The sequence below is a fragment of the Marmota flaviventris genome, chromosome 19, assembly GCF_047511675.1.
Source record: "Marmota flaviventris isolate mMarFla1 chromosome 19, mMarFla1.hap1, whole genome shotgun sequence".
Lineage (NCBI taxonomy): Eukaryota > Metazoa > Chordata > Mammalia > Rodentia > Sciuridae > Marmota > Marmota flaviventris.
In genome coordinates, this window is record NC_092516.1 from 17,640,899 (window position 1) to 17,663,386 (window position 22,488).

The 22,488-nt window shown below is 45.6% G+C and overlaps 1 protein-coding gene across 6 annotated transcripts in view; it reads right to left on the bottom strand.

The window, feature by feature from the left end:
- Arhgap17 (Rho GTPase activating protein 17) overlaps window positions 1-22,488 on the bottom strand; it is an 85,459-nt gene that overhangs the window by 22,097 nt on the left and 40,874 nt on the right. For all 6 annotated transcript variants that reach the window (XM_071605555.1, XM_027948801.3, XM_027948798.3 and 3 more), the window contains exons 4-13: window positions 18,698-18,771; window positions 16,434-16,545; window positions 16,148-16,224; window positions 13,054-13,165; window positions 9,803-9,871; window positions 9,564-9,645; window positions 4,807-4,934; window positions 3,088-3,199; window positions 2,478-2,559; window positions 105-185 (exon numbers count right to left, since the gene is read on the bottom strand). In XM_071605555.1, the coding sequence (XP_071461656.1) occupies window positions 105-185; window positions 2,478-2,559; window positions 3,088-3,199; window positions 4,807-4,934; window positions 9,564-9,645; window positions 9,803-9,871; window positions 13,054-13,165; window positions 16,148-16,224; window positions 16,434-16,545; window positions 18,698-18,771 (929 nt within the window). The remainder of the gene's footprint in view (window positions 1-104; window positions 186-2,477; window positions 2,560-3,087; window positions 3,200-4,806; window positions 4,935-9,563; window positions 9,646-9,802; window positions 9,872-13,053; window positions 13,166-16,147; window positions 16,225-16,433; window positions 16,546-18,697; window positions 18,772-22,488) is intronic.

Genomic DNA, 22,488 nt, shown 5'->3' on the forward strand with positions numbered 1-22,488 from the left:
AGTACACTTGAGTTAAATGGCCTCTCTGCAGGGATTGGACCCATCTTCACTCTGGGACCACTGCAGCATGCAGACTTGATTTACAGAATGTCAATCATACATACCTAAAATTAACAAAATTCTGTGGTGGCAACTTCTGACATGTTCTCCATAAATCTTGAAGTTTTTTGTCCTGATCCTGCACACTGATAAACAAATTTTTATGTATAAGAATTTATTAGAACACATATTACTGACACCTGTATTCACATGCTGCTGTAGATTGGACCTGAAGTGTCCCCCAGAGGCCCAGGTGTTCCTGGCTTGGTTGTCAGCCCTGGGCCTTGCTGGGAGGTGTGGGAAGCTTTAAGAAGCAGGGCCTAGTTGGAGGAAGCTGGGTCACTGGGGACATGTCCCTAAGGGAGCTACTGAGACCCCGGCCCCTTCCCATCTCTCTCTCAGCTTCCCTGGAGCCATGAGGTGAACAGGCTTCCTCCACCACAGGCCCAAAGACAACAGGCTAAGCGACCGTGGACTGGAACCTCTGAAACTGTGACCAAATCAGCCTTTTCTGCTTTAAGCTGATTCTTTCAAGGTTCTGTCACAGTGACGGGAAGCTGAGTAAACACACTACATCAACTGTGCAGTGCCTGTCACTGTCTTCCACAGCTGCAAAACAGCACAGACAGAGTTAAATACCAACTAACTCCCTACTTAGTGCAGGAAGTCAACCTCACCAAGACTCAAGACTCCTGGTCTGCAAAACAGGATAAGAGTGTCGATTCTGCTGAATGGTTTCAAGGCCTCAAGGGAATAGCCTTGCTAAAGCCCTGAGACCAACACTTGGCACCAGGAGACAAGACACCCGAAGATTCCGTCTAGGCAATGTGTAGATTTGTAGGTGGTTTTATGAGTCCACATTTCCTTATCCATGTGCAGCTTGGCCACAGATTAGTCGCCAAGTGCCCAGGCACCCAGACTTCTGGAGACTTCTTGATCACTAACCTGCTTCAAGGCTCCAAGCCAAGAAACCCATTCTGCTGGGAAGCAGTTACAATAGCTCTTGCACTACACTGTTCTAAACACAAACTTCCAGAGACCAAAAGGGGATGGAGCAGAGCCCTGGAGCAAGTCAATTCTGCACACTAGGAAAGAGAGTGCTAGCAGCTGACCACACTTTCTGGTGAGTCACAGGAAAGAGGTTGAATACCTCAGATCCCAGTACAGGAGCCACCAGAATGGAGGCCATGTTGGCAGTTCTCAACTACAAGAGTTGATACAGCAAGACAGACACCTCTTTCACAGAGTTATTCCCCTAAGAGTTTTGAAGTCTTAGAATAGAAATGAGATATAATATTAAGATGATTTAAAGAGGCCACCCAGTAAAAGAAACTGCACCTCTGTCCCCACCTGGCACTGACTGTTGGGTTCATTTAATTCAGTTGCAGGCTAGGCCCAGGCTGGGTTCCAAAGATTTGACAAGTTCAAGAACTTTAAAACCTCTCTAAACTTCAAAACCTCACCATCCACTAGGGTAAAGTCTCTCATTTCACAATTACAGAGAAAAGCTCAAATACACAGATCTGGATGAAGGGACACGGGATGGACTCACAGTCTACCCAAATGTAACGGATGAGAACAAATGGCTTATGGTCATAACAGCTTGCATGACAGGAATAGTGACTGTGTCTACAGATGGGGGAAGGGGACAGCAATGGAGGTGAGATTTGCTCCTCTTCCCTTAAATGGTGAGGACTTAGGCCCTTAGGTTAGGAAATGAGCCAGAACCCTGAGGGGAAAGCACTGTGGAGGTGGCTAGCTGGGCGAGGAGAAGCTGCTGCAATGCTCTAAATAAGGCTGATCCTGCTTAGGACCAATGATTGCTGGAGATGGTGAAGCTGGGGTGGAGGGGAAGGGACACAGAACAGCCTTTGGGTCAGCAGGTCTGGGTCAGCAGTCTGCCAATAACTTGCTACTACCTGGCCCTACTCCTTCCCAAGCCCTAGTCCGTCTGTCTGTAAAATGAGGACAGCAATAACATCAGCCTTTAATGATGCTAAGTAAGGACTCCAGGAGGTACTAGGTGTAAAGTGAGGACAGTCCTGGGCACCTGGTAAACACTCAGTGAACATTAATTGGTGCTAATAATGTCCCTATTACATGGTTGCACAGCTGAACCTATAGGCAGCTTGACAGGCACAACTGCCACTCAGTCACCTGTGATACCTGGCCCCAGTTACAGGGCTTTCTTCAATAGAAAGGGGATTTGAAATCAGCCAGTTCATCAATGTAGATAAAATCAATATCTTCAACCATGTAACTCTCCCAAATGTAAACCAATGCCTAAGCTGTGACTTTCCTGTAGTAATAACAGTAACACTCAATAGTTTTACTCTAATATAAACAGAACTGGGACACATGACTTAACAAGCTTACTATTTTAATGTTATGATACCTGGGGGGAAATGACTTACAACCTTTGTTTTCTTTAAACTTACCTTGCCACTTGTGTCCACTCCTCATACAGATTAAAAGTCATCAGAGGTTCAGGCAATTCCCGCAGGTAGGACTTCAAAGCACCTGAAAGCATTCACATTCTGAGTAAGCAAGGCAAGGCCAGAAATCTCTCTGGGCATATCGTTTTGCAAATTGAAAATATCTCAATTACGATCTTCCAAGGTGCACAAGACAAACCATAATTTGATAGGAGGGTTAGGGAATGACATGTTCACAAAAGGCATTCAGTCCCTTGCAAAAATATATTGAGAGATCAGGAGAAAATAAGATGAGCGTTAACGCCACCCTCTAACAGCCAGGTAGATGTGGGTTGTACAGGTGAAAGAGGGAACACGAGTATGTCTAAACATATCCACATCATACATAAGCTCCCTTTACCTCTGTTTAATGGAGGGGTGGGGGGTGGGGGGCACACACAACAATAAACAATAAAAAGGAGAAGAGTTGTATGTTACATCACACATAGGGAATTTTATCAGAATGACATTTTATCGTTTTGTCACTTCAACCTCTAATTGAAACTGGAGTCCTAAGTGCTGACCTCCACCACCTGCAGGGCAGCTGGATCTGCAGACCCTCTTTGGCACTCACCTGCTACAGCATGGGGGTCTGAGTAGAACTCGTCCAGGTGAGAAGTAGAACAATCCAAAGCGGCTTTCAGCTTTTTTAACTTGGAGGCTCCAGCCCCGATTCGGAAAAGGCCCTGAAGACAAAGACAAATTGCGAGCATGAAATGCAGGTGGTGAGTGATAGCCAGGGACAGCAGCATGGCCAATGGAGCTTCAACCACCGCCACCGCCACCTCTGAGAGCAGCCGCAGTGCGGCCTCACAGGGCCCTGGAGGTGGAGAGGCCAAGGGCACACCCAGGGCTCGGCGACAGCAGAAGGGAGCCGGTTTCCCTCCGATGCCTGCACTTGCCTGCCTCCTCACTAAACACCTGCACCTGTCAGAACTCCGTATGGAAGCTCTTTGACTTCCTCAAGATTTATGCTTCCACAATGCCGACCAATTTAGGAAGTTTTTTTTTTTTTTTTAATTGACATCTCAAGAAAAACTGTTAAGAAATACTGCTATTCACTTTCTCTGCCCTAAATGTGACTTTGGAAAAGGAGAAAAACACATAAAGCATCAACCAAGAGAGGTGGGCGCACGAGGGTTACAGGAGTTAGAAGACAGGGCAGGGTCCAGCCTTGGTGCTCCTGACGACTCTTTCCTGTGAGCTGTCCTGGGCACTGCGGCAGGTTCAACCACAGCCCTCCCCATGCCAGATAACCACCAAAAATGTCTCTAGAGCTTGCAAATGGCTCCTGGAGACCAGAGTTGGCCTCAGAAGAGAAGTACCAGGCTTAGTCACTCAAAGTTGAGGTTGTGCTGTGAGAAGTAAACAAGTGACCTTGATCTGGATGCTGAGTGCATCAGTCAGTTTATTCTGTGAAAACTCACCAAGCTGCTCACCCACAATAATGCACACTTTTCTATGTTTGTTATATATCAATAAGTGTTTTTTAAAGGGGGGAAAAAAAAAAAGACTTGTATTTTGCCTCTGGCTCTGCCCAGATGGGAACTCCCTGTGTGCTGACATCCCTACCTACACAGGGAGAGGAGTGAGAACTACCTGCTGGGTTCCTAGGGATTTTTATTTTATTTTTTTGTAATGATGTCATAAAATACATAAATGTACTCTCTTCAAAAAAACATTGCATAGTCGGGTGCAGTGGTACACACCTGTAATCCCAGCATCTCGGGAGACTGAGACAGGAGGATCACGAGTTCAAAGCCAGCCTCAGCAAAAGTGAGGTGCTAAGTAACTCACAGAGACCCTGTTTCTAAATAAAAAAATACAAAATAGGGCTGGGGATGTGGCTCCGTGACTGTGTGCCCCTGAGATCAATCCCCAAGAGCTGCTCCCCCTCGAATTGTATAGCACTATACAGATGTGAGATTCTTGCTATAGGCGCTTACTTTAAAAAACTAAAGTCATGGGAGCTCTGATCCATTCATGCATCATGGAATCCATGACTGCCAATTAATGAACAGTTTACAATGAAACAAACAGGACAGAAAATAGAGTATATAAGAAACAGAAAAAATAAAAATTGTTCTGTGAAATGTCTTCACTTATTATATATAACAGGTTTGATATATAGGGTCTCAATCTAAAATGTAGGTCATGGTGACAAAAATTTGAAAACACCATTCTATACAATCCCAGCAGTGGTTGTGTAAGAAAAGTGGTGGGACAGGGGTGGCATCGTGCTCTGGGCAGAAGAGGGGGCACAGAGACCTGGCATGCAGCCAGGCACCCTCACCTCCTCCTTCATGCCCGTCTCCAGGAGCAGCATGACACAGGCTTCGATGGGAAGCGCGATCTCACGCCCACTCCGCTTCAGGTGCTCCTCCAAAGGCGTCCCAAAGGCTGGCTTTTCTGCCCACTTATCTAGAGCAGCAAACAGGTCATAAGACATCTGGCGACCCCATGCATCACCATCACGTTCTCCCCAAAACCCCAAAGAGGATCTTCTAACAGAATGGTAGCTGGGGCTCTGGGAAAGAGGGAAGCACTTGTGCTATCTGCTTTTGTTATTTACCATTTACCACAGCACAGACTGTGTGCCAAGCTAGGGCAGTCCCTTGTGGAACAGAAGCCCTGAGTGCACACACACACAACACCAAGGACAAGCTTAGCTGCCCAGCAGGAGCGACCACAGTGCCCCTGCACCTGTACCACGTGATGTCAACACACAGTGGCTGGTGGCCTTGCATGAAAACAGAGGATGCATCTGAACATACTGTTTTCACTGAAAAGAAACTTATTCTAGCCATGCAGAGCAACTGGCCTCCCAGCTAGAGGAGAAGAAATAGACTCATTGAATGTGAAAACAAAAACCATTTCTTAAAATGTCAAACATGAGTCAAGTGCTTCTTTCACTCGACTGGAGATGGTCAGGCGAACTTGTGTCAAATAGGACATCTCCACGACAGGCAGGGCTTCAGAACGCCGCATTCCCAGGCAGGTCCAAGGCATTCGGAGTAGAAAGACTACACCATCTGTGGCTCCCAAGCAGTGCAGGCCAGGCTGCCGTGACGGCACCTAGCAGGACTTCAGGTACTGTCAGGTCATATGCCTGCTTCATTCCACAACAGATTTGAGCAGCTTAGCAGAAATACATACAATAAGGTAGTCAAACAGAAAGAAGAATTCATAAAATGGATATACTGAATGAGAGTAAGAAGGATTTGGCTGGCGTGGCCTGCCTGCCTGTGGGAACGCTGAGATCTAGAGCTGTCTGGGAAGCACACAGAGGTCCGGGGGGAAAGCCGACTGGTGGAAAACGCTCAAAGAAGCATTGGGTTCTGTCCACCCTGCTCGGCACCCCCAGCGGGCATCTGTCCAGTCACTCTGCTGTAGAAGGCTGGTTTGAAGAAGGCAACGACCGACTCTAGTGCGTTCTCTTACACCTTCATCTACCTCTTGGAGGGGACGGGCCTCACACAGTCTGCACACAGGGGCCTGAGAGCGCATGACAATCAAAAAATAACGGGAAGAGCAAGTGGGGACAGACTGAAGAGAAGAGGCAAGGGCAGGAGAGGCCAAGAGCCAGCCACTTGCCACCCTCAGAACTGCAGGAGCCCTTCACCTCTGGCCTGGCCCCACTCCAGCCCCAGGGGAAATTCTAACAGAAAAAGCCTCTGGGGGGCTGACCCTTCCCAGAAGACAGAGCTCTATGACAGTCAGATCTCTCCTGGGTACTCTGTCCCTTTTATCTGAAGAAATGATTCTGAGAATGGCCACAGGAGCCCTCTCCTGGGGGATACACCAGAATCATCAGGGGACTTCTGCACACGACACCAGCCATCATCTCCACCACATGCCCAACCCCAAGATGCTGGGAAGTGGGCATGCTCCCATCATCAGCTAGAACTTTCTAGTAAACACTGAACGCAGCATGCCCCACCCCTCACTCTGGTGTAATGTGGGCAGCGGGTGCAAGTGAGAACATGGCCCTAGAGACAACTCCCACGGCAAACTCCAGCACAAGTGCTACCCTTTCAAACAATAGGCCTACTACGTGCCAGGCACTGCAGTGGACACCCAAGTTGTCAGGGACTCCCCCCCAGCATGAGAGCAATCGAATTGTGAAGATAATACAAGACATACATGGAAACGTGTAACAGTCACTAACAAGACATGACAGTTTGCTAAGTCATGGCAGGTCAATGGTACAGACAAGAGTCGAAAACACAGTGTCTACAGGGACCACACAGGCCGCCCAGGTGCGTGAACCAGGCTGAACAGCCATGGTCTTCGAGGGCGGCAGCAGCCACTCCTGGGGCCAGACCAATGTCTCTGGGCAGGGCAGCAGACCCAGTGGCACCAGGCCTTCTAAGCCTCCAAGAGAAGGCAACAATCAGGACTGCTGCACAAAGGCATCTGGTTTTTACATGATGGCAACTAATTAAAAAATAATTTATTTTTAATGAGATGCAGTTGTTTGTGACTTCTGGTGCAGATCATCAACAGAGAACAATTCAGGAGACAAAGCGTTCACTGCTGGCTTTGGTGGTCAAAGAAGGCTTCTCAGAGTGAGCAAGCTTGGAAAGGTCCCAGAAGATGGTGGGATTAACTGATCAAGAGCAGGCAAGTACATCTTGGGGAGGGCAATAGGCTGAGAAAGACTAAGGACTGTGAGTCTGGAGACACAACTCGTCCCAAAGCTCCCACCAAGGAGATGAGAGTACAGAGCAGAGGGGGACAGAGGGGCATGGGGACACAGAGGAAGGCAGAGCACAGGGTGAAATGGACAAAGCCCAGGAGACAGGTAAGAGGAAGGGGAGTGGCACCAAGGCTTCAGAGCTGGATGGTCTGGAGAAGGTAGCATTGAGGGGACACGGAGGGGACAACCACAGCTGGAGTCAGATCGCTGAGCTGAAGGGAAGCTGCATCAGAGGAACAGAAATTTAAGATGCAGAGGAGGGGATTCCCAGGGAAAAGGGACAAGTGGACAGGGAGAAGAGCCCTGGAGCAAGGACAGATCCCAGCCAGGCTGACCTCGGATGGGAACACAAGTGAAGAAACAGAGTCCCACCAATGAAAGCAGACAATCAAGGGGCAGGAGGAAAGAAATTTTAACAAGGAAGAGATGCTCAGGGCATGTCAAATGCCAGCATCTGGCAAAAGGTCCCTTGGGAATTGTAAATTTTTTTTTTTTTTTTTAAACAGCAGAGTGGGGTAGAATCCAGACAGCAAAGGGCTAGGGGCGGGAAGGGGGTGAGAACACGGGTGGCTAGGGGAGAGGAGTCAAATGGCCTACAGAGGAAGGAAGGAGGCCAAGAATAACAGGGTGCTCTGTCAGGACAGGCAAGTCCCCATAACCATCAGAGCACTGAATGGTCCCCAGGGGCATGGGGAGCTGGGGTCAAGTTACATGATCTTCCTATAGCAAGAACTTCAGCCCCTCAAAGGCTGAATGATGGAGTCTGCTACTGTGCCCCAGGCAGGGCCCAACCCACAGTGGCTATCTCATAAACACATGCTCTTGGGTCTCGAGTCTGCCCGGTAACGGTAAGAGTCTGTCCCTCAGAAGCCTGAATGTCGCAGTGACTCAGTACCATCGTCCACAAACTGGAAAATTAGATGATTTAAGAAAATGAGGGTAACTTGTCCTGTGAAGAACAGACACACGGAACCGGAACCGGAGACTGCTGAAGCCCTACCAGTCAAGACAGAGAATCTTCTAATTCTATCATCTAAAAACTTCCAGGCTCACAACCAGGACCTGTTGTAACCTCCTAAAGTTCAGTGGCCATGACACGGCTTCCTTGAGGGTGCCTATGCACTCACCCACAGAGCACCCACACTCTTGCCCACATTCTTGCACAACTATGTGGTCACCATATTCAGCACCTGGCCTGATCCCCTTTCCGCTCAAAACTGAGGATTCTGCAGGGAGAACCAAGACTCCACACGTCAGGTCTACATCACAATCAAAACCGTCAGCCTCTGTGTACATGGGTTCTGCATCTACAGGCTCAACCAACTACAGATTGGCAACCGGAGTGTGTGTGTGTGTGTGTGTGTGTGTGTGTGTGTGTATACGGATCCCTGCTCTGAACTAAGCATGTATAGACTTTATTTTCTTGCTATTATTCCTAAATAATATAGTGTGACAACTATTTTTTCAGTGATTACATTGTAATGTGTATTACAAGTAATTCAGAGATTATTTGGAGTTTAGGGGAGAATGTAGGTAGGTTATGTGCAAATATTACACCATTTCACTTAAGGATTTGGGTCTCTGAAAGGGGTCCTGGAGCCAATGTTCCCATGGAAAACAAAGGATGACTTCTGAGTACTAGACCCAAACACAACAAAGCAATTGCTGCCTCAACAGCTTCTGTTCCTGTCTGTTGGCAAACACCCTGATGGTAAGTAAGAGAGGTAGAGTCAAAGCTATAAAAGCTTAAATACATCAGGGGAAAGGTCAAACAACGCATGATCTGGGCATACATCTGCCATTTGCTTGAATAATTTAGCAAAATATTAGTGCTAATATGAACAAGAGAAAAGACAGAGAGGGTTTGAAAAGAGCGGTTGGGGTCTGGTGATTCATCACACTGAGTGATCAATGAGGTAGCATTGAAGACCGGCTTATAATATTCTTTCCTGGAAAATCTGAAATAAAGTTTCCCTAGAATGGATGCTCTTTGAGTCACAGGGCCAGAATTAAGCCCAACAAATGATTGATTTGGAAAAGCATAATTAGATGCTAGAATTATTCAAGCCAACAGAAGACAGAAAAACATATGCACACTCCCCAAAGGAGCCAGTTTTACCTTCAACTGAATGAAGGTTTCAGAAGAATAGCAAATGTTCCATTAGTGTGTTAATTTGGGTTTGGAAGGAATTAGAGAATGCTGCAAGAAAGATGAAATTATGCTGGGACATATACCCTCCTAGCAGAGAGGCTAAATCCAAAGGAATGCATGCAAAGGAGTCAGGGCAAAGAAGAAGAAAGGCAGAAGGGGCAGAGGCAGGAGGAGGCATGGCCACACGCAGTTACATTACCTTGATGGGCTCGCATTTCGGGAAGGGCCTTTTCTAAGACTGCTAATGCTTTTCTATGGTAATCTGCTTGGGCTTCTAATAACTGAGAACAGACCCACATTCAAAAACAAAAGTCACGTTAGCGTTGGATGGACACAACACAATGGCTGAGCAAACTAAAAACAAACTCTTTTGCAAAATAGCTAAAATGACTCAATTTTTTACAACAGGTTAATACCTTGTCAATGGGAGGTGCTTACCGTAACAAAGAATTTGCCGAACTCCCCTTCCTTGGCCATGAAGTTGTACATGTCTGCTGCAAGTTGATCCTAAGTAAGAAAAGAGAAGATCTGTCATTGAAAAGAAGTGAAAGAAAATGGTAACTGAGGAGAGTCTCTGTGAGTTCTCAGACCAAAAGGTAATGAAGAGAGGCACAGGTTGAAGTCTTCAGCTAACTGTACAAGCACACATGGGGACAGCAAGAACACATGAAGGGCTGCTGTGCCGCGAGCTCCAGAGCATGCTGTTCAGGTGCTGTCAGGAAGCAAAGGCACACAGCACCGCTCAGGGCCTGTTACCAGCTGAGGAAAAAGAAGATGGGGACAGTCAGGTGCCGCGGTGCATGCCCGTGATCCTTGCAATCTGGGAGGCTGAGTCAGGGTCGCAAGTTTGGGGCCAATCTCAGCAACTAAGCAAGGCCTTAGCAACTTGACGAGACCCCATCTCAAAATAAAATATACAAGGGACTGGTTAAGTGTCCCTGGGTTCAATCACCAGCATCCCCCTATCCCCTCAAAAAAAGGGAGAAGAAAAAGTATATTTTTATTGCTGTATGTCTGGAAGGTCAGACATGGTGGTGACCCTAGTAATCCTACCTATTTGGGAGGCTAGGGCAGGAGGATCTCAAGTTTGAGGCAGGCTAGGCAACTTAGTAAAACCTTGTCTCAAAATACAATAATATTCTAGGATGCAGCTCAGTGGAAAAGCACTTGCCTAGCATTCATAAGGCTGAAACTTAGCCCCCAGTCCTGAAAACCACCACCACAACAAAAAACCTAGAGGGCTGGGGATGTAGCTCAGTTGGTAGAATGCTCACCTTGCATGCACAAGGCCCTGGGTTCAATCCCCAGCACCATAAAAAAGAAATGAAAAAAAAAAAACTGGAATAAAAAACAAATATTAGAAAGAGCAGTTTTCTTCTGATAGGCAGAGGAAGGAGAAAGGTGGAAGAAAGACTTCACTCCTCACTGTTTACTGTTTTATACTTTTCAATATTTGAACTAATATAAAATAATTACTTATGTAAAATTAAATGATTTATTAATCAAGCCATTGGATATACATTTCTAATCTTATATGTATATATACACATGTGTATAGGAATTCTACCTACACATAGAAAAACATATATTGGAAAATACATACACATACACACACACACATACCTACCTTGTTTTGAACTTTTAAAAATGTCCTGCCTTCTATTTATGGACACCATGTCTTTATTTATTTATTTTCATGTGGTGCTCAGAATCGAACCCAGTGCCTCACACATGCCAGACAAGCGCTCTACCACTGAGTTACAGCCACAGCGCCTTCTATTTTTGACATGAAATTGTGCAAATTAATGTGAAGACCCTTTCATTCATGATAAACCTGGAAATGCCAGTTGTATGTAACATCCTTTCAGAATAATTGGGAAAGCAAGAGAGTACATTTCCTGAGCCCGCAGCATAATCACCTTCCCCATCATGCCCTCCCCACCCCCAAAAAAAAGAGAAGGAAAAAAAGAAACAAAAAGTCAGAAAGCTCAGCATGAATGGCATGAATGGAAGCTGGAAATGACCTGGATTGATCTGTGCCACCACGATGGTCAAGGTGTGTGGACCTGGCTGTCACATGGGGTCAGCAAAAATGAAGCCTGAGGCATGGTGAGCAAGGAAGCAGGGCAGACACTATTACGCACAAAGGTAAGATTCCCAAAGAATTACCCTCAACAGAGGGAGGTCAAAACAAATTACTCATCAGCACATGGAAATCTTAGGGAACTTTTTAAGTATTTTGTATTGGGCTCTGAATCTAGGAAAGAAAAACAAAGCCCTTGAAATTTCAAAAACATACCTGCTTTTATGAGGGATTAAAGTTTGAATTTACTATATTTACGGCCCAGGAAATTCCAAACTGAAAAAGTTTGATTAAAAATAGATCTGAGGGGCTGGGGATGTGGCTCAAGCGGTAACGCGCTCGCCTGGCACGCACAAGGCGCTGGGTTCGATCCTCAGCACCACATTAAAAATAAAGATGTTGTGTCCACCGAAAACTGAAAAATAAATATTAAAAAAAATTCAAAAAAAAAATAGATCTGAGCAGGCTGGGGATGTGGCTCAAGCGGTACCACACTCGCCTGGTGTGCATGGGGCACTGGGTTTGATCCTCAGCACCACATAAAAATAAAATAAAGATGTTGTGTCCACCGAAAACTAAAAAATAAATATTAAAAAAAAAATAGATCTGAGCTGGGTGCAGTGGTGCATGCCTATGGTTCTAGCAACTTGGGAGGCTGAGGCAGGATTTTAAGTCAAGGCCAGCTTCAGCAACTTAGTAAGGCCCTAAACAACTTAGTGAGACCCTGTCTCATAAAAATAAAAGGGCTGGGGACGTAGCTCAGTGGTGAAGCACCCCTAGGTTCAATTCTAGTACCCCCCCCCCAAAAAAAAAAGACCTAAATTGGTAATAAATACTCTCTAGGACACTCATTCTCAATCTACATTTGAATTCTCAAATTTACTGAAAACCAGTTTTTTACCATTTTGAATAGTATTTGGAATAAACACACACACACACACACACATATATATATATATATATATACACATTGATAGATGCATAGAGAATAAGATCACTTAACCAACTAATTAATTTGGAACTTGTTTTGTTTTTAATTTTAAAAAATTTTTGGTATTTTTTTTGGCTTAGGGATTGAATCCAGGGGCACTTTACTACTGAGCTACACCCCTGTCCTTTTTCATTTTGAAACAGGGTCTAAGTTGCTAAGACTGGCCTTGGATTTGAGTTCCTCCTGCCCCAGTTTACTACATCACTGGGATTATAAGCATGCACCACTGCATTTGGCTAAATCTTATAACACCTGTTCTAGTAAACCTATACAATTTTACTGATATATTTTTATACCTATTATATAGTTCTAATTATTGTAACTTTATGTAAGGTCTTGCAATGATTTTGTTTAAAACTGTGATCTTTATTTTAAATAAGCTTAGTCAAGTTTTTAAATATACCCCACTTGAATACTTTTAAATAATGTTTTATTTTGATTATAAAATAGTACAGTCTTGAAAAATAAAGAATATAAAACTACTTTTAATATCATTCAGAATATTCTGATGGAAGTTATGTAAAACATTAAATAATTTGCAATATTTGGCTTTTATTCATCATTTGCCAAAAAAAAATTGACACATGTGTTATATTTATTAGGGAATTCTTGTACCTTGCACTGTTCTACTTTATTTCCAGCTTCATCCATCTCTTCCTTTAAGGTATCTATTTTTGATGGAAGCCCCTGAAAGTTGGTTCCTGAAGATTTGTGAGCTTGGTTCCACCTGCAAAACAAAGGGGTAGCCAGTCTGAGAACTAGCTATACATACTCAACCTTGCAGGGTCAGGACCTAGGGAGAGCGAGCCTTCCCCCACACTGACTGTACCTGGGATCTGATCAGCACCCAGGATGGCTGCTTCTCTTGAGTTTAGCAGACAGTAGCTTCCTCCATGCCAGGGTTCCCCTACTGCTCGGGTTGAAGTTTGCTCTGAGCATAACCCAAGACACCTGCTCACACAAACCCCTGTGCTGGAAAGCCATCTGTGGGTTGTCTTTCCTGTAGTGCCCAGTTGTGGAATCCTTGCTACAGAGCACCTCTTGCTCTCCTGCTTTGATCTAGAATGTTCCCTGTGCCCCTGGGAACCAGATCCTACTCTTGAGGACTGCTTATGATGCATCCTCCTAATATCTTGACCTGGGATTATTTTTCGTTCTGGCTCTTACCAGAACTACCTTTCAATAATATAGTTATGGGGGCATTAGAAACACATACAGTAACAGCAGGGGGACAGGTGAAGAAGAATAATCAAAGACCAGGGTTTTCAAATGTTCTTTGACCTTCTGTTTGTATAGGAATACATCTGCTGCTACATAAAGTTTTAACACTTCAAATCTGAACACAGATATTATATAGCTGCAGCACGAAGACCCACACTAGCAACTCCTCAAATTTCCCAGACTGTTGTATTGCCCCCAAAACAACTTGTGTCCACTTCACACTGCTGATGTGGTACACCAAAAGGCTTCGGCAAGGCTGCCAAGGCAACACTGGCAATGCTGTTTCAGAAATACGTGGGCTTCAGAGTCTACCATGCGGCTCCAACTGAACCACCTGTGACCTCGTTAGTAACCTAGCCTCTCTCGGCCTCAGGGGCCTCCTCAGTAAGATTGAGATGATGAGCACTGTCTGCCTTGCAGAACTGCTGTGAGGAAGGAAGGAGAAATCAAACACAGGTGTGCATACAATGGACTCCTGCTCACCATTAGTTCTTATCATTTTCCTATAGGGAAAAGTAAGTAAAAGTAAAGAAGAAACATTCAACTGTTTCCATGTCTCCAACACCTACTTTGGTTAACAGAGTGAATAAGATCAAGAATCAGCATTGAGGGCAGGGGTGTGGCTCAGTGGCAGAACATTTGCTAGCAGTGTGAAGCACTGGGTTCAATCCTCAGCAACACATAAAATAAATAAATAAAGTTATTTTTTTTTTAAAAAAAGAATCAGCCTTGAAATCCTCTCTGGGATACACATACTTGAGATGTATAATTCCTGGCAGGTAGGACATCTATAATATTGCTCAACCAACTCCAGTGTGGGAGCATTGTTTAATCACAGCCTTATTTAATTACTCATTAGAACATTCTTCCTTCTCTTGAGCAAAAATGCACAACATAGCAGCCTGTACTCTCTGCTGCAGTCCTGTCACACAGAATTCTAATAACACACATACCCACGACAAGGAGACGGCAGACGGTGCTGTCCGAATCCTACTCTGCCATTTATTCTAAGGCATGAAGAAAGTCAGACAGATGAAGTATACAAGTCCCTTGTCTGTAAAACAAGTCTCTTCTTAAAATTAGGGTATGTCACATTGGCCCCAGGCCCTGTTTCCTCCCCAGCTCGCATAGAGGAACCTCTGCATTTAGTGTCCAGCAAGATGTCTGCACAATTGGTTGCTGAAAACAAAGCAAATGAACAGGACTGGAGGAGAACTGAGCCAACGTACTGATGCTCAGCACATGGCAAGTACCCGGTAAGTGACCCTCGTAGTTGACCACTGCACTATGACTATCTTCATCCTACAAGAATGCCCACACGGACCTTTTGTCATTTCAATGAGGCTTAAATAACAACATTTTTTAATAACTGGTTTGTACATTTCATGTCCTGGGCTGCTTTTTTCCCAAAACCAGTGATACATCCAAGACTCAGTGGCATCTGAGAAATAAGGGAATGAAGAGTTGTCACAACCGCTCCCAACTCTGCAGACAAAACCCCTGGCTCAGAAGCACTCCAATGATCCTGATCCCCATGTTCCTGCCAAGCAAAACCGATCACATGTCCTTCACAGAACTGCAAGGAAGGCGGAAAGATCTGATGAAGCAGGGGTCAGCATGGTCACCTGATTTACAGCCAAGCTCATTCATTTATGCACTGTCCATGTCTGCTTTTAATTTATTTTTTGCAGTGCTAGGAATAGAACCCAGGGCCTCCTGCAAGTGCTCCACCACTGAGCTACACGCAGCCCATGGCTGCTTTTATGCTACAACAGCAGTTATGGGGTTATACCGAGGACATCAGGGTCGCAAAAATATTTACTGTCTGGCCCTTTATGGAAGAAGTTTGTCAGCCATTGTAATGAAATTTGAGAATGGCCTCATCTGCTGGTGGTTGTCTCCCTATTTCCAGTTCTCATATGCCCAAGAAGAAAGCCTGCCAATCACTGATACAAACGCCATCAAGAGCAGATGGTGGAGGCAGTGCTGCCAGGGACCACCTCACGCTCCACTGCAGACATCAACTCATAGGTCACAGTCCTGTGGACTTAGTTACTTGGGTTACATGAAACCCTGCTTCCCGAGGGCAGCATTTCTTGATCAGGAAGGGTAATTATAGGTACACGAAGTTTGTGACTTGGCAGGACCTGTTTATTTTATACTCCACAATTCCAAGAGCTATGTTCTTAGAATGGCAGCCCCCTTCCTCCTGCTAAATACATTTACTTAACTTTGCTTATTTTCTGTTTCCTTTCACTGTGGCTCGTAAGGACAGAATGTTCTAACAACACCCCTCCGCCATGCTGGGAGAATGAGACCTGGAGGAGGGTAGGCAGGCTGTGACTGGGGCAACGGCCCTAGCTGTGATTCACAATAGAGCCATCTTGTTCTACTAGTAGTCTTTCTCTTGTCCATGGTGGGGTGAGTGACTCTAGGGAGGTGACATAATAGTATTGCATTAGTGGCCACCTTGATAACTTCACCTTACCTGGCTCGGACCGAGTCCCAGTCCAACACCAATTTAGCCAGCTGTTTCCTCTGTTTCTGGATGTTGGGAATCTCCACCTAGAGGGAAGAACATACCAAATGAGGTGCACTTTGGATTTTTAATTTATTTACAAATGTTTTCTCTTAGGCAAAAAATTTTGCAACCTCAGTTTACTCTCCCATTTCCAAAAAGAGCCTCTGATCTCTGTTAACACTACAGACATGGGATGCGCTCACCGCCCAGCCCGTGCCAGCCTCAGTTCAGTGTCCAGGGCACAAGCACCCACCTCTGCTATGCCATAGAGAGGATCCACGATCTCTTTCTCAATGAGGACCTCGTGCTGAGAGAGCTCCAGAGCCAGCTGGTGCTCAGCGTCTCCGCAGGTCTCCAGCATCTTCCTTCAGAGACAAGACAGCCAACAGGCCAGCACCAGTTAAGCTGTGGCCACCACTCTGCTTGCCATGTGGCAGGATCACAGCAGAGAGCTGCCCAACAGCCCTTAAAATATTATACATTCAGGGTTTCCCCTAAAAACGTGCGTCTACAGATTTGTGCTTTAAAATGAAAATGATTATCTCGGGTATGGACCCTGCGCTGGGGGGAGGTGGGGGTGTGAATTGTGAGGTCGAAACTGAAGAACTAGGTTCTCATGTCAGGTGGAAAATCAAGTGTTCTCAAGTTACCCTGGAAGTCTTCTAAAGGAGACATAAAGTACACCACAGTTTCACGTCTGCTAGTGAGTGTAGCCTTAGTGGCGTTTCCTCCAGAATTAATGCAAAGGCTGATTCTTCTGTGCGGATGAGGTGGCTGGCCAACACGGAAAGGCCAGTCACATGAGCCTCACGTTTGCTGTTCTCCTGTGAACACACAGCTGCTGTCATATGTGCACATGCAAATGATGCAACTCCACTGTCGCTGGTCCCCTTCTCTCCTTTCCTTTTTGCCCTGCCCATCCAGCTCCCTGTAGGTTCTTTTGGCACCAGAAAGTGTGCAGCCTGCTGTGAGGTAGCCATGGTGTCATAGTTAAGCTGCCTGAGTTTGAACACAGGCTTTGCTATTTTTCTGTGTGGTTTCTGGCAATGTTCTTACCCTCTCTGTTGGCCAAGATTCACATCTGTAAAGTGGGAGCATTCATGTTACCTACCTCCCAGGTTGTTTGGGGGATTAAATGAGCTATTCTTTGGGAACACACTCAGCACAGGGCTGGCGCTCTGGTGTGAGGACAATGGCAAGAGGATAAAGGGAGCGCAACATGGAGACACATTCAAGCCTGAGGGAGCAGGGGTAGGCACATGCCATCCTCCCAGGGCCAGTGCTCTCAAATGTGGAAGTACAGACAGGACAAGAGAAGGCGCAGAGCGGGAGCAACAGAGCTAGGGTGGTGAAGCCCAAAGACCGTGGCAGCAGGAGGCAGGGCCCTGCTACAACAGAGGGCAGACTGGAGGGCAGTGGGGGAATGCGCACACCGCACAACCCAGACTGCTCCTGCCAGACTCGCTATGTGACACAAGCCCCCTGTGACCAAAATGCAGCCCTTGGGGGAGGAGGGAGAAGGGGGATGGCTGCCAGGCACAGGAGGGCAGCTGGGCAGGGGGGTGACGCCTGTGTCCTGTGTCCTAGGACGCGGTGGGCAGCTACAGCTGGCAAGTGGTTGCACATTTCAAAAGAGCCAGAACAGGGCTGGGGCTGGGGCTCAGGGCGCCTGCATAGCACGTGTGAGGCACTGGGTTTGATCCTCAGCACCACATAAAAAGAAGCAAATAAAATAAAGGCATGATGTCCACCTACAACTACAAAAAAAAAAAATTAAAAAGAGCTAGTAGAGAGGGTTTTAAATGTTCCCAACACAAAGAAATGACACCTGTTTGAGGTGACAGATACGATCAGCACACACTGTACATGTATTCAAATGCCACACTGTACCCCATAAACATGCGTAATTATGTGTCTGTTAAAAATAAAAAAGTATTAAAAAAAAATAAAGATAAGTCAGACATAAAGTTTTAAGATGAAACAACCAAGGAAAATCTAACTAGTTCAGAAAATACACTATTTTGAAAAACCCACCACTGATATTTTGGTGACCACCCTTAAAGGAAGTAACTCTTCAGCACTGAAAGGCACTGAGAGAGTTTAAGTTGACACCTGGAACAGGGAAGGGAGCCAGTTGTTCATACCCCAGGCTTAGGGGAATAAACACGGCCCTGTCACTGGTGATTTTTTTTTTTTTTTTTTTGGCAGTGCTGTGGACCCAGGGCCTCCCTCCTATTGGGCAGTTTGCTCTACCGCTGAGGCATATCCTCAGCCCCCATCAGTTACTTATGCTAGTGGCTCTACCACCACTCCAGCTTGACACCCAGGAAAAGATTCTCCAGCAACCCAGAGGCTCAGACCCACTTTCTCCTGCAAGGCGGAGGCCTTCTCCTGGTGGATGAGCCACAACACCATGCTCATGGCCCCTCACCCACCCACAGGTGGTGCTGGAACACCACCAGCCCACGCTTCTCCCTGACCCACAGCAGCTCCTCTCTGAAAGCAGCCGACTCTTACCCCAGGAGAGAGTCTTCCAGCTGAGTGGATGCTTCTTGCATATTCTGAGCGAGAGCTGTCAGAGGGAGTTTTTTCTGGAAGAAAGAAAACAGCATGTTTTTTTCATTATTATTTGATGCCCCTGCTTAATGATCTGCTTCAGTCACTGGCCATTGATCTCTCCCTCCAGGCACACTGCATGAGTAAGAGGCAGCGGGCGCCAGCTCTGGTCTCACAGACCTCACTTATGTCGTGTCACCTCTGTGCCTAAGTTAGGGGCCGTCCGTCAACCAAGCAGATATTCAACATCAAGTGGCTGGTACATAGGGAGTACTTGTAAACATTAAGTAAAACATTAGCGGCTATTATTTCTTGTGGCTGCCATTACTATCACTAGTTAATCAAATGCACGTAGGTTGAGTAGCTCTCATCTGAAATGCCTGGGATGAAAAGCGTTTGGGGTTTTGGAATATTGTGTAGACTTTCTGGTTGACATCCCTAATCCAAAAATCTAATATCTAAAATGCTATGAAATCTGCGACTTCAGATTACAGAGCATTTTGGATTTTGGATCAGGATGTTCAGTCTGTATTGTGCTCCATACCCAGCCCTTATTCTTCAAATGCTCATCACAAGTAATGCAATGAAATGGTCAATTTCAAAAATTTGTGCTATAACATTCTTAAACTGGGTCTTAATTTGGCTATAATCCTAAAATTTAGTGATAGTTATAGTTAAATATCTAAAAGTAAGCCAGATAAATATTCAAAACAAAGCGTGGAAATGTTTTTAAGCACAAAGCAAATCATTTTCCTATTAGTGGTTTGTTTTCTTAGCCAGCAATGACCACAGGAACACCTGACCTCTATAATGAAAAGAACTCAAAAACCCAGAAAGATTAAGGGGCACTTTGCAGTGGGGAGGGAGAGCCACACCTCTGTGACCATGGCCTGAGCCCAGTCTTCACTGCTGGCTGGTGGCTTATCTCAGAACACTGGCAGGAGAGGCCAAGAAAGCAGCAGGTGGGCAGGGTGCAACACCACCACCTGCTAAGAGAAGGCGCTTCAACGTGCAGCACCACGGGTCACTGTACCTTCCAAGCAGAAAGGGCACTCGTGCCCAAGATACAGGGTCCATTCAGCACATCACTTGACTTCTGCCTCTGAAGGACTCCCTCTGATATACTTGTGCACACACCAGCTGGTGGCATAGAGGATAGCCCTGGAAGATTAGCCAAAAGACTGCTAATGCTGGTGACTCTGGAGGATAGCACAGTGTGCCTAGGGGACAGGGTGGCAGACACTTCGTTTTATGTTCTTTTGAATATTCTGTGGTCTGATTATGCAACTGCACAACATATTCAAAGTAATAAATTGAAATTTAAGAATAAATAACAATAAGGGCTGGTCAAGTGGTAGAGCGCTCGCCTAGCACGTGTGAGGCACTGGGTTTGATCCTCAGCACCACATAAAAATAAAATAAAGATATTGTATTCACGTAAAACTAAAAAATAAATATTTTTTAAAAATAAAAAACAAATAACAATAAACATATCTACCCATCTCCCTTCCCTCCGAGTTATTTTCTAAAAAATAAACAATGGACTCCTTCTGCCCCATGAGGAGGCTGCTCTTGGCTCCCCAATCTTGGACTTGAAAGATATGAGAATAGTAGAGGACAATTCCTATGTTCTAGTTTTTCAAAAGGCGGTCAACTGTAAGATAAATGTAATAATAATAAAAAAATACACTTTCTCCAACTCTGGAACTCCATAAGTCTGTGGGGTTTTTTTCATAATTCAAGATGCCAGTCTGTAAGTAGTCTGTGGCTTCCATGCCCTGACCACAAAGCCACAGTCCTGCTTCCTGGAGTACATGAGTGAGGAGATTCTGCTGGACATGTACACTCGATAGCGAAGGTGTCACCCACCAACACTCAACTCCACAGAAGGCCTCAGGCTTCCTAGGGGTGAGTAGCTACCACCAGGGAAGAACGTAAAAGCTCTTAAGTCTCAATTTGTAAAATGTATGAACATTACATATAACAAAAATAATTCTAAGGGCAGCGGGGAATGGGAGTAGCAAAGACAGTGGAATGAATGGGACATCATTTTCCTATGTTCATATGTAAATACACGACCAGTGTGACTCCACATCACATATGACCATAAGAATAGGATCCTTATTAGAATAAGTGATACGCTGTGTATGTAGGATATGTCAAATACAGTCTCCTGCCATGTATATCTAAGAAGAACAAATAAAAGGAAAAAAAGAAAGAATTAATTAATTCAGGTCTCTGGTGACCCACAACATAAGCTGGACCATGTTAACGAAGGCTCAGGCAGAGAAAGCCACCAGCTCCACCCCTCTTCACTTGATTCCTGCCTCTTCACACTCAAGGGAGCTCCTGGCAGGGCTTTTGGGAGACCCCACTGAGTTTTCCAGAGACTGCTGTGACTTTCCTCTACTGCATGATCTCTGTGGTCACCATCCTCTCCCACCGTTGTCATGGGGATTCCTCTTCCCTCCACTCTGAGCCCTGTCTTTGACCTTTGTTTCAGGATGAAAAGAGGAAAGCTAATGCAGTAGGTTTCAAAAATGAGGGCCAGGCATCTCTGCTCCTGCTTCCTGGAAATGCCCACCACTGCCAATAAGCTCCCCCTTTCCCAGCCCAGGCAGGACCTCCTCCAGGAAGCCTACCTGACTGCCCCTCCTCCTCTGGTGCCTACTCTTGGCCCCGATTACCCATTTGCATGTATCCACCCCCCAGGCTGTGAACACTTACATTTTACTCATCTCTCTAGAACTCATACATAGAAGATATTTGATAAATTATTTTTATACCTTTATTTTATTTATTTATTTTTATGTGGTGCTGAGGATCGAACCCAGGGCCTTGCATTTGCTAGGCGAGCACTCTACCACTGAGCCACAACCTCAGTCCCATTTTTATATATATGTGTGTGTGTGTGTGTGTGTATATTTTTTTTTTTTTTTGGTGCTGGGGATTGAACCCAGAACCTCGTACATGAGAGGCTAGCTCTACCAACTGAGCTACAACCCCAGCCATTTTGTTTATTTTTAATGAATGTATATGACAGTTGGGCAGTAACTCGAAGCAGACAATAGGAACAACAGGACATAAACTGTGAAGGATGGTGACATCTTTGGGGACTACAATGAGAGAAAAATGAGAATGAGAGAAAACGGGACAAAGGAGCTGATAAGGCAAAATGGGATCAGATTATAAAGGCTTAAGACATGCTACAGAGCATGGACTTTGTCCCAAGCAATGGGAACCACAGCACTGAGGGGCACTGGCCGCATGGAATTACTTCACCAGGCACTAGAGAACATTTAGCATCTTGATTCCCAGCCTCCAAATGCCAACAGTGTCCCCAGTCCTATGGCAATGCACACTGACTCAACACATTTCCAAATATACCCAGGGCTGTTTCTGGTCCCTAAGCTAAAGGCCCACTAAGCTAAAATTTGTTTTTAGGCAGGAGGATGACACATTTGATTTGTGTACTAGGCAACTGACTCTGGCGATCAGGTTGGAGACAGAATGGAAAGGAAGGAAATCAGAGGCAGGAAACAGCACAGGAGGTGACCCAACAGCCCCAGCAGTGGTTCATCAGGTCTTGCATCAGGGCAGAGGTAGGAGCAGAAGTGAGGAATCTAAAAGGTATCCACAGGGAGAATCAAGGGCCTGTGAGTCAGGCAGCGTGGAGGGGAGGTGGCATAAAAGGGAACATGCAGTAGCACCACATTTGTATGTACTGACAGGCTCAAGAGCATCAACACATG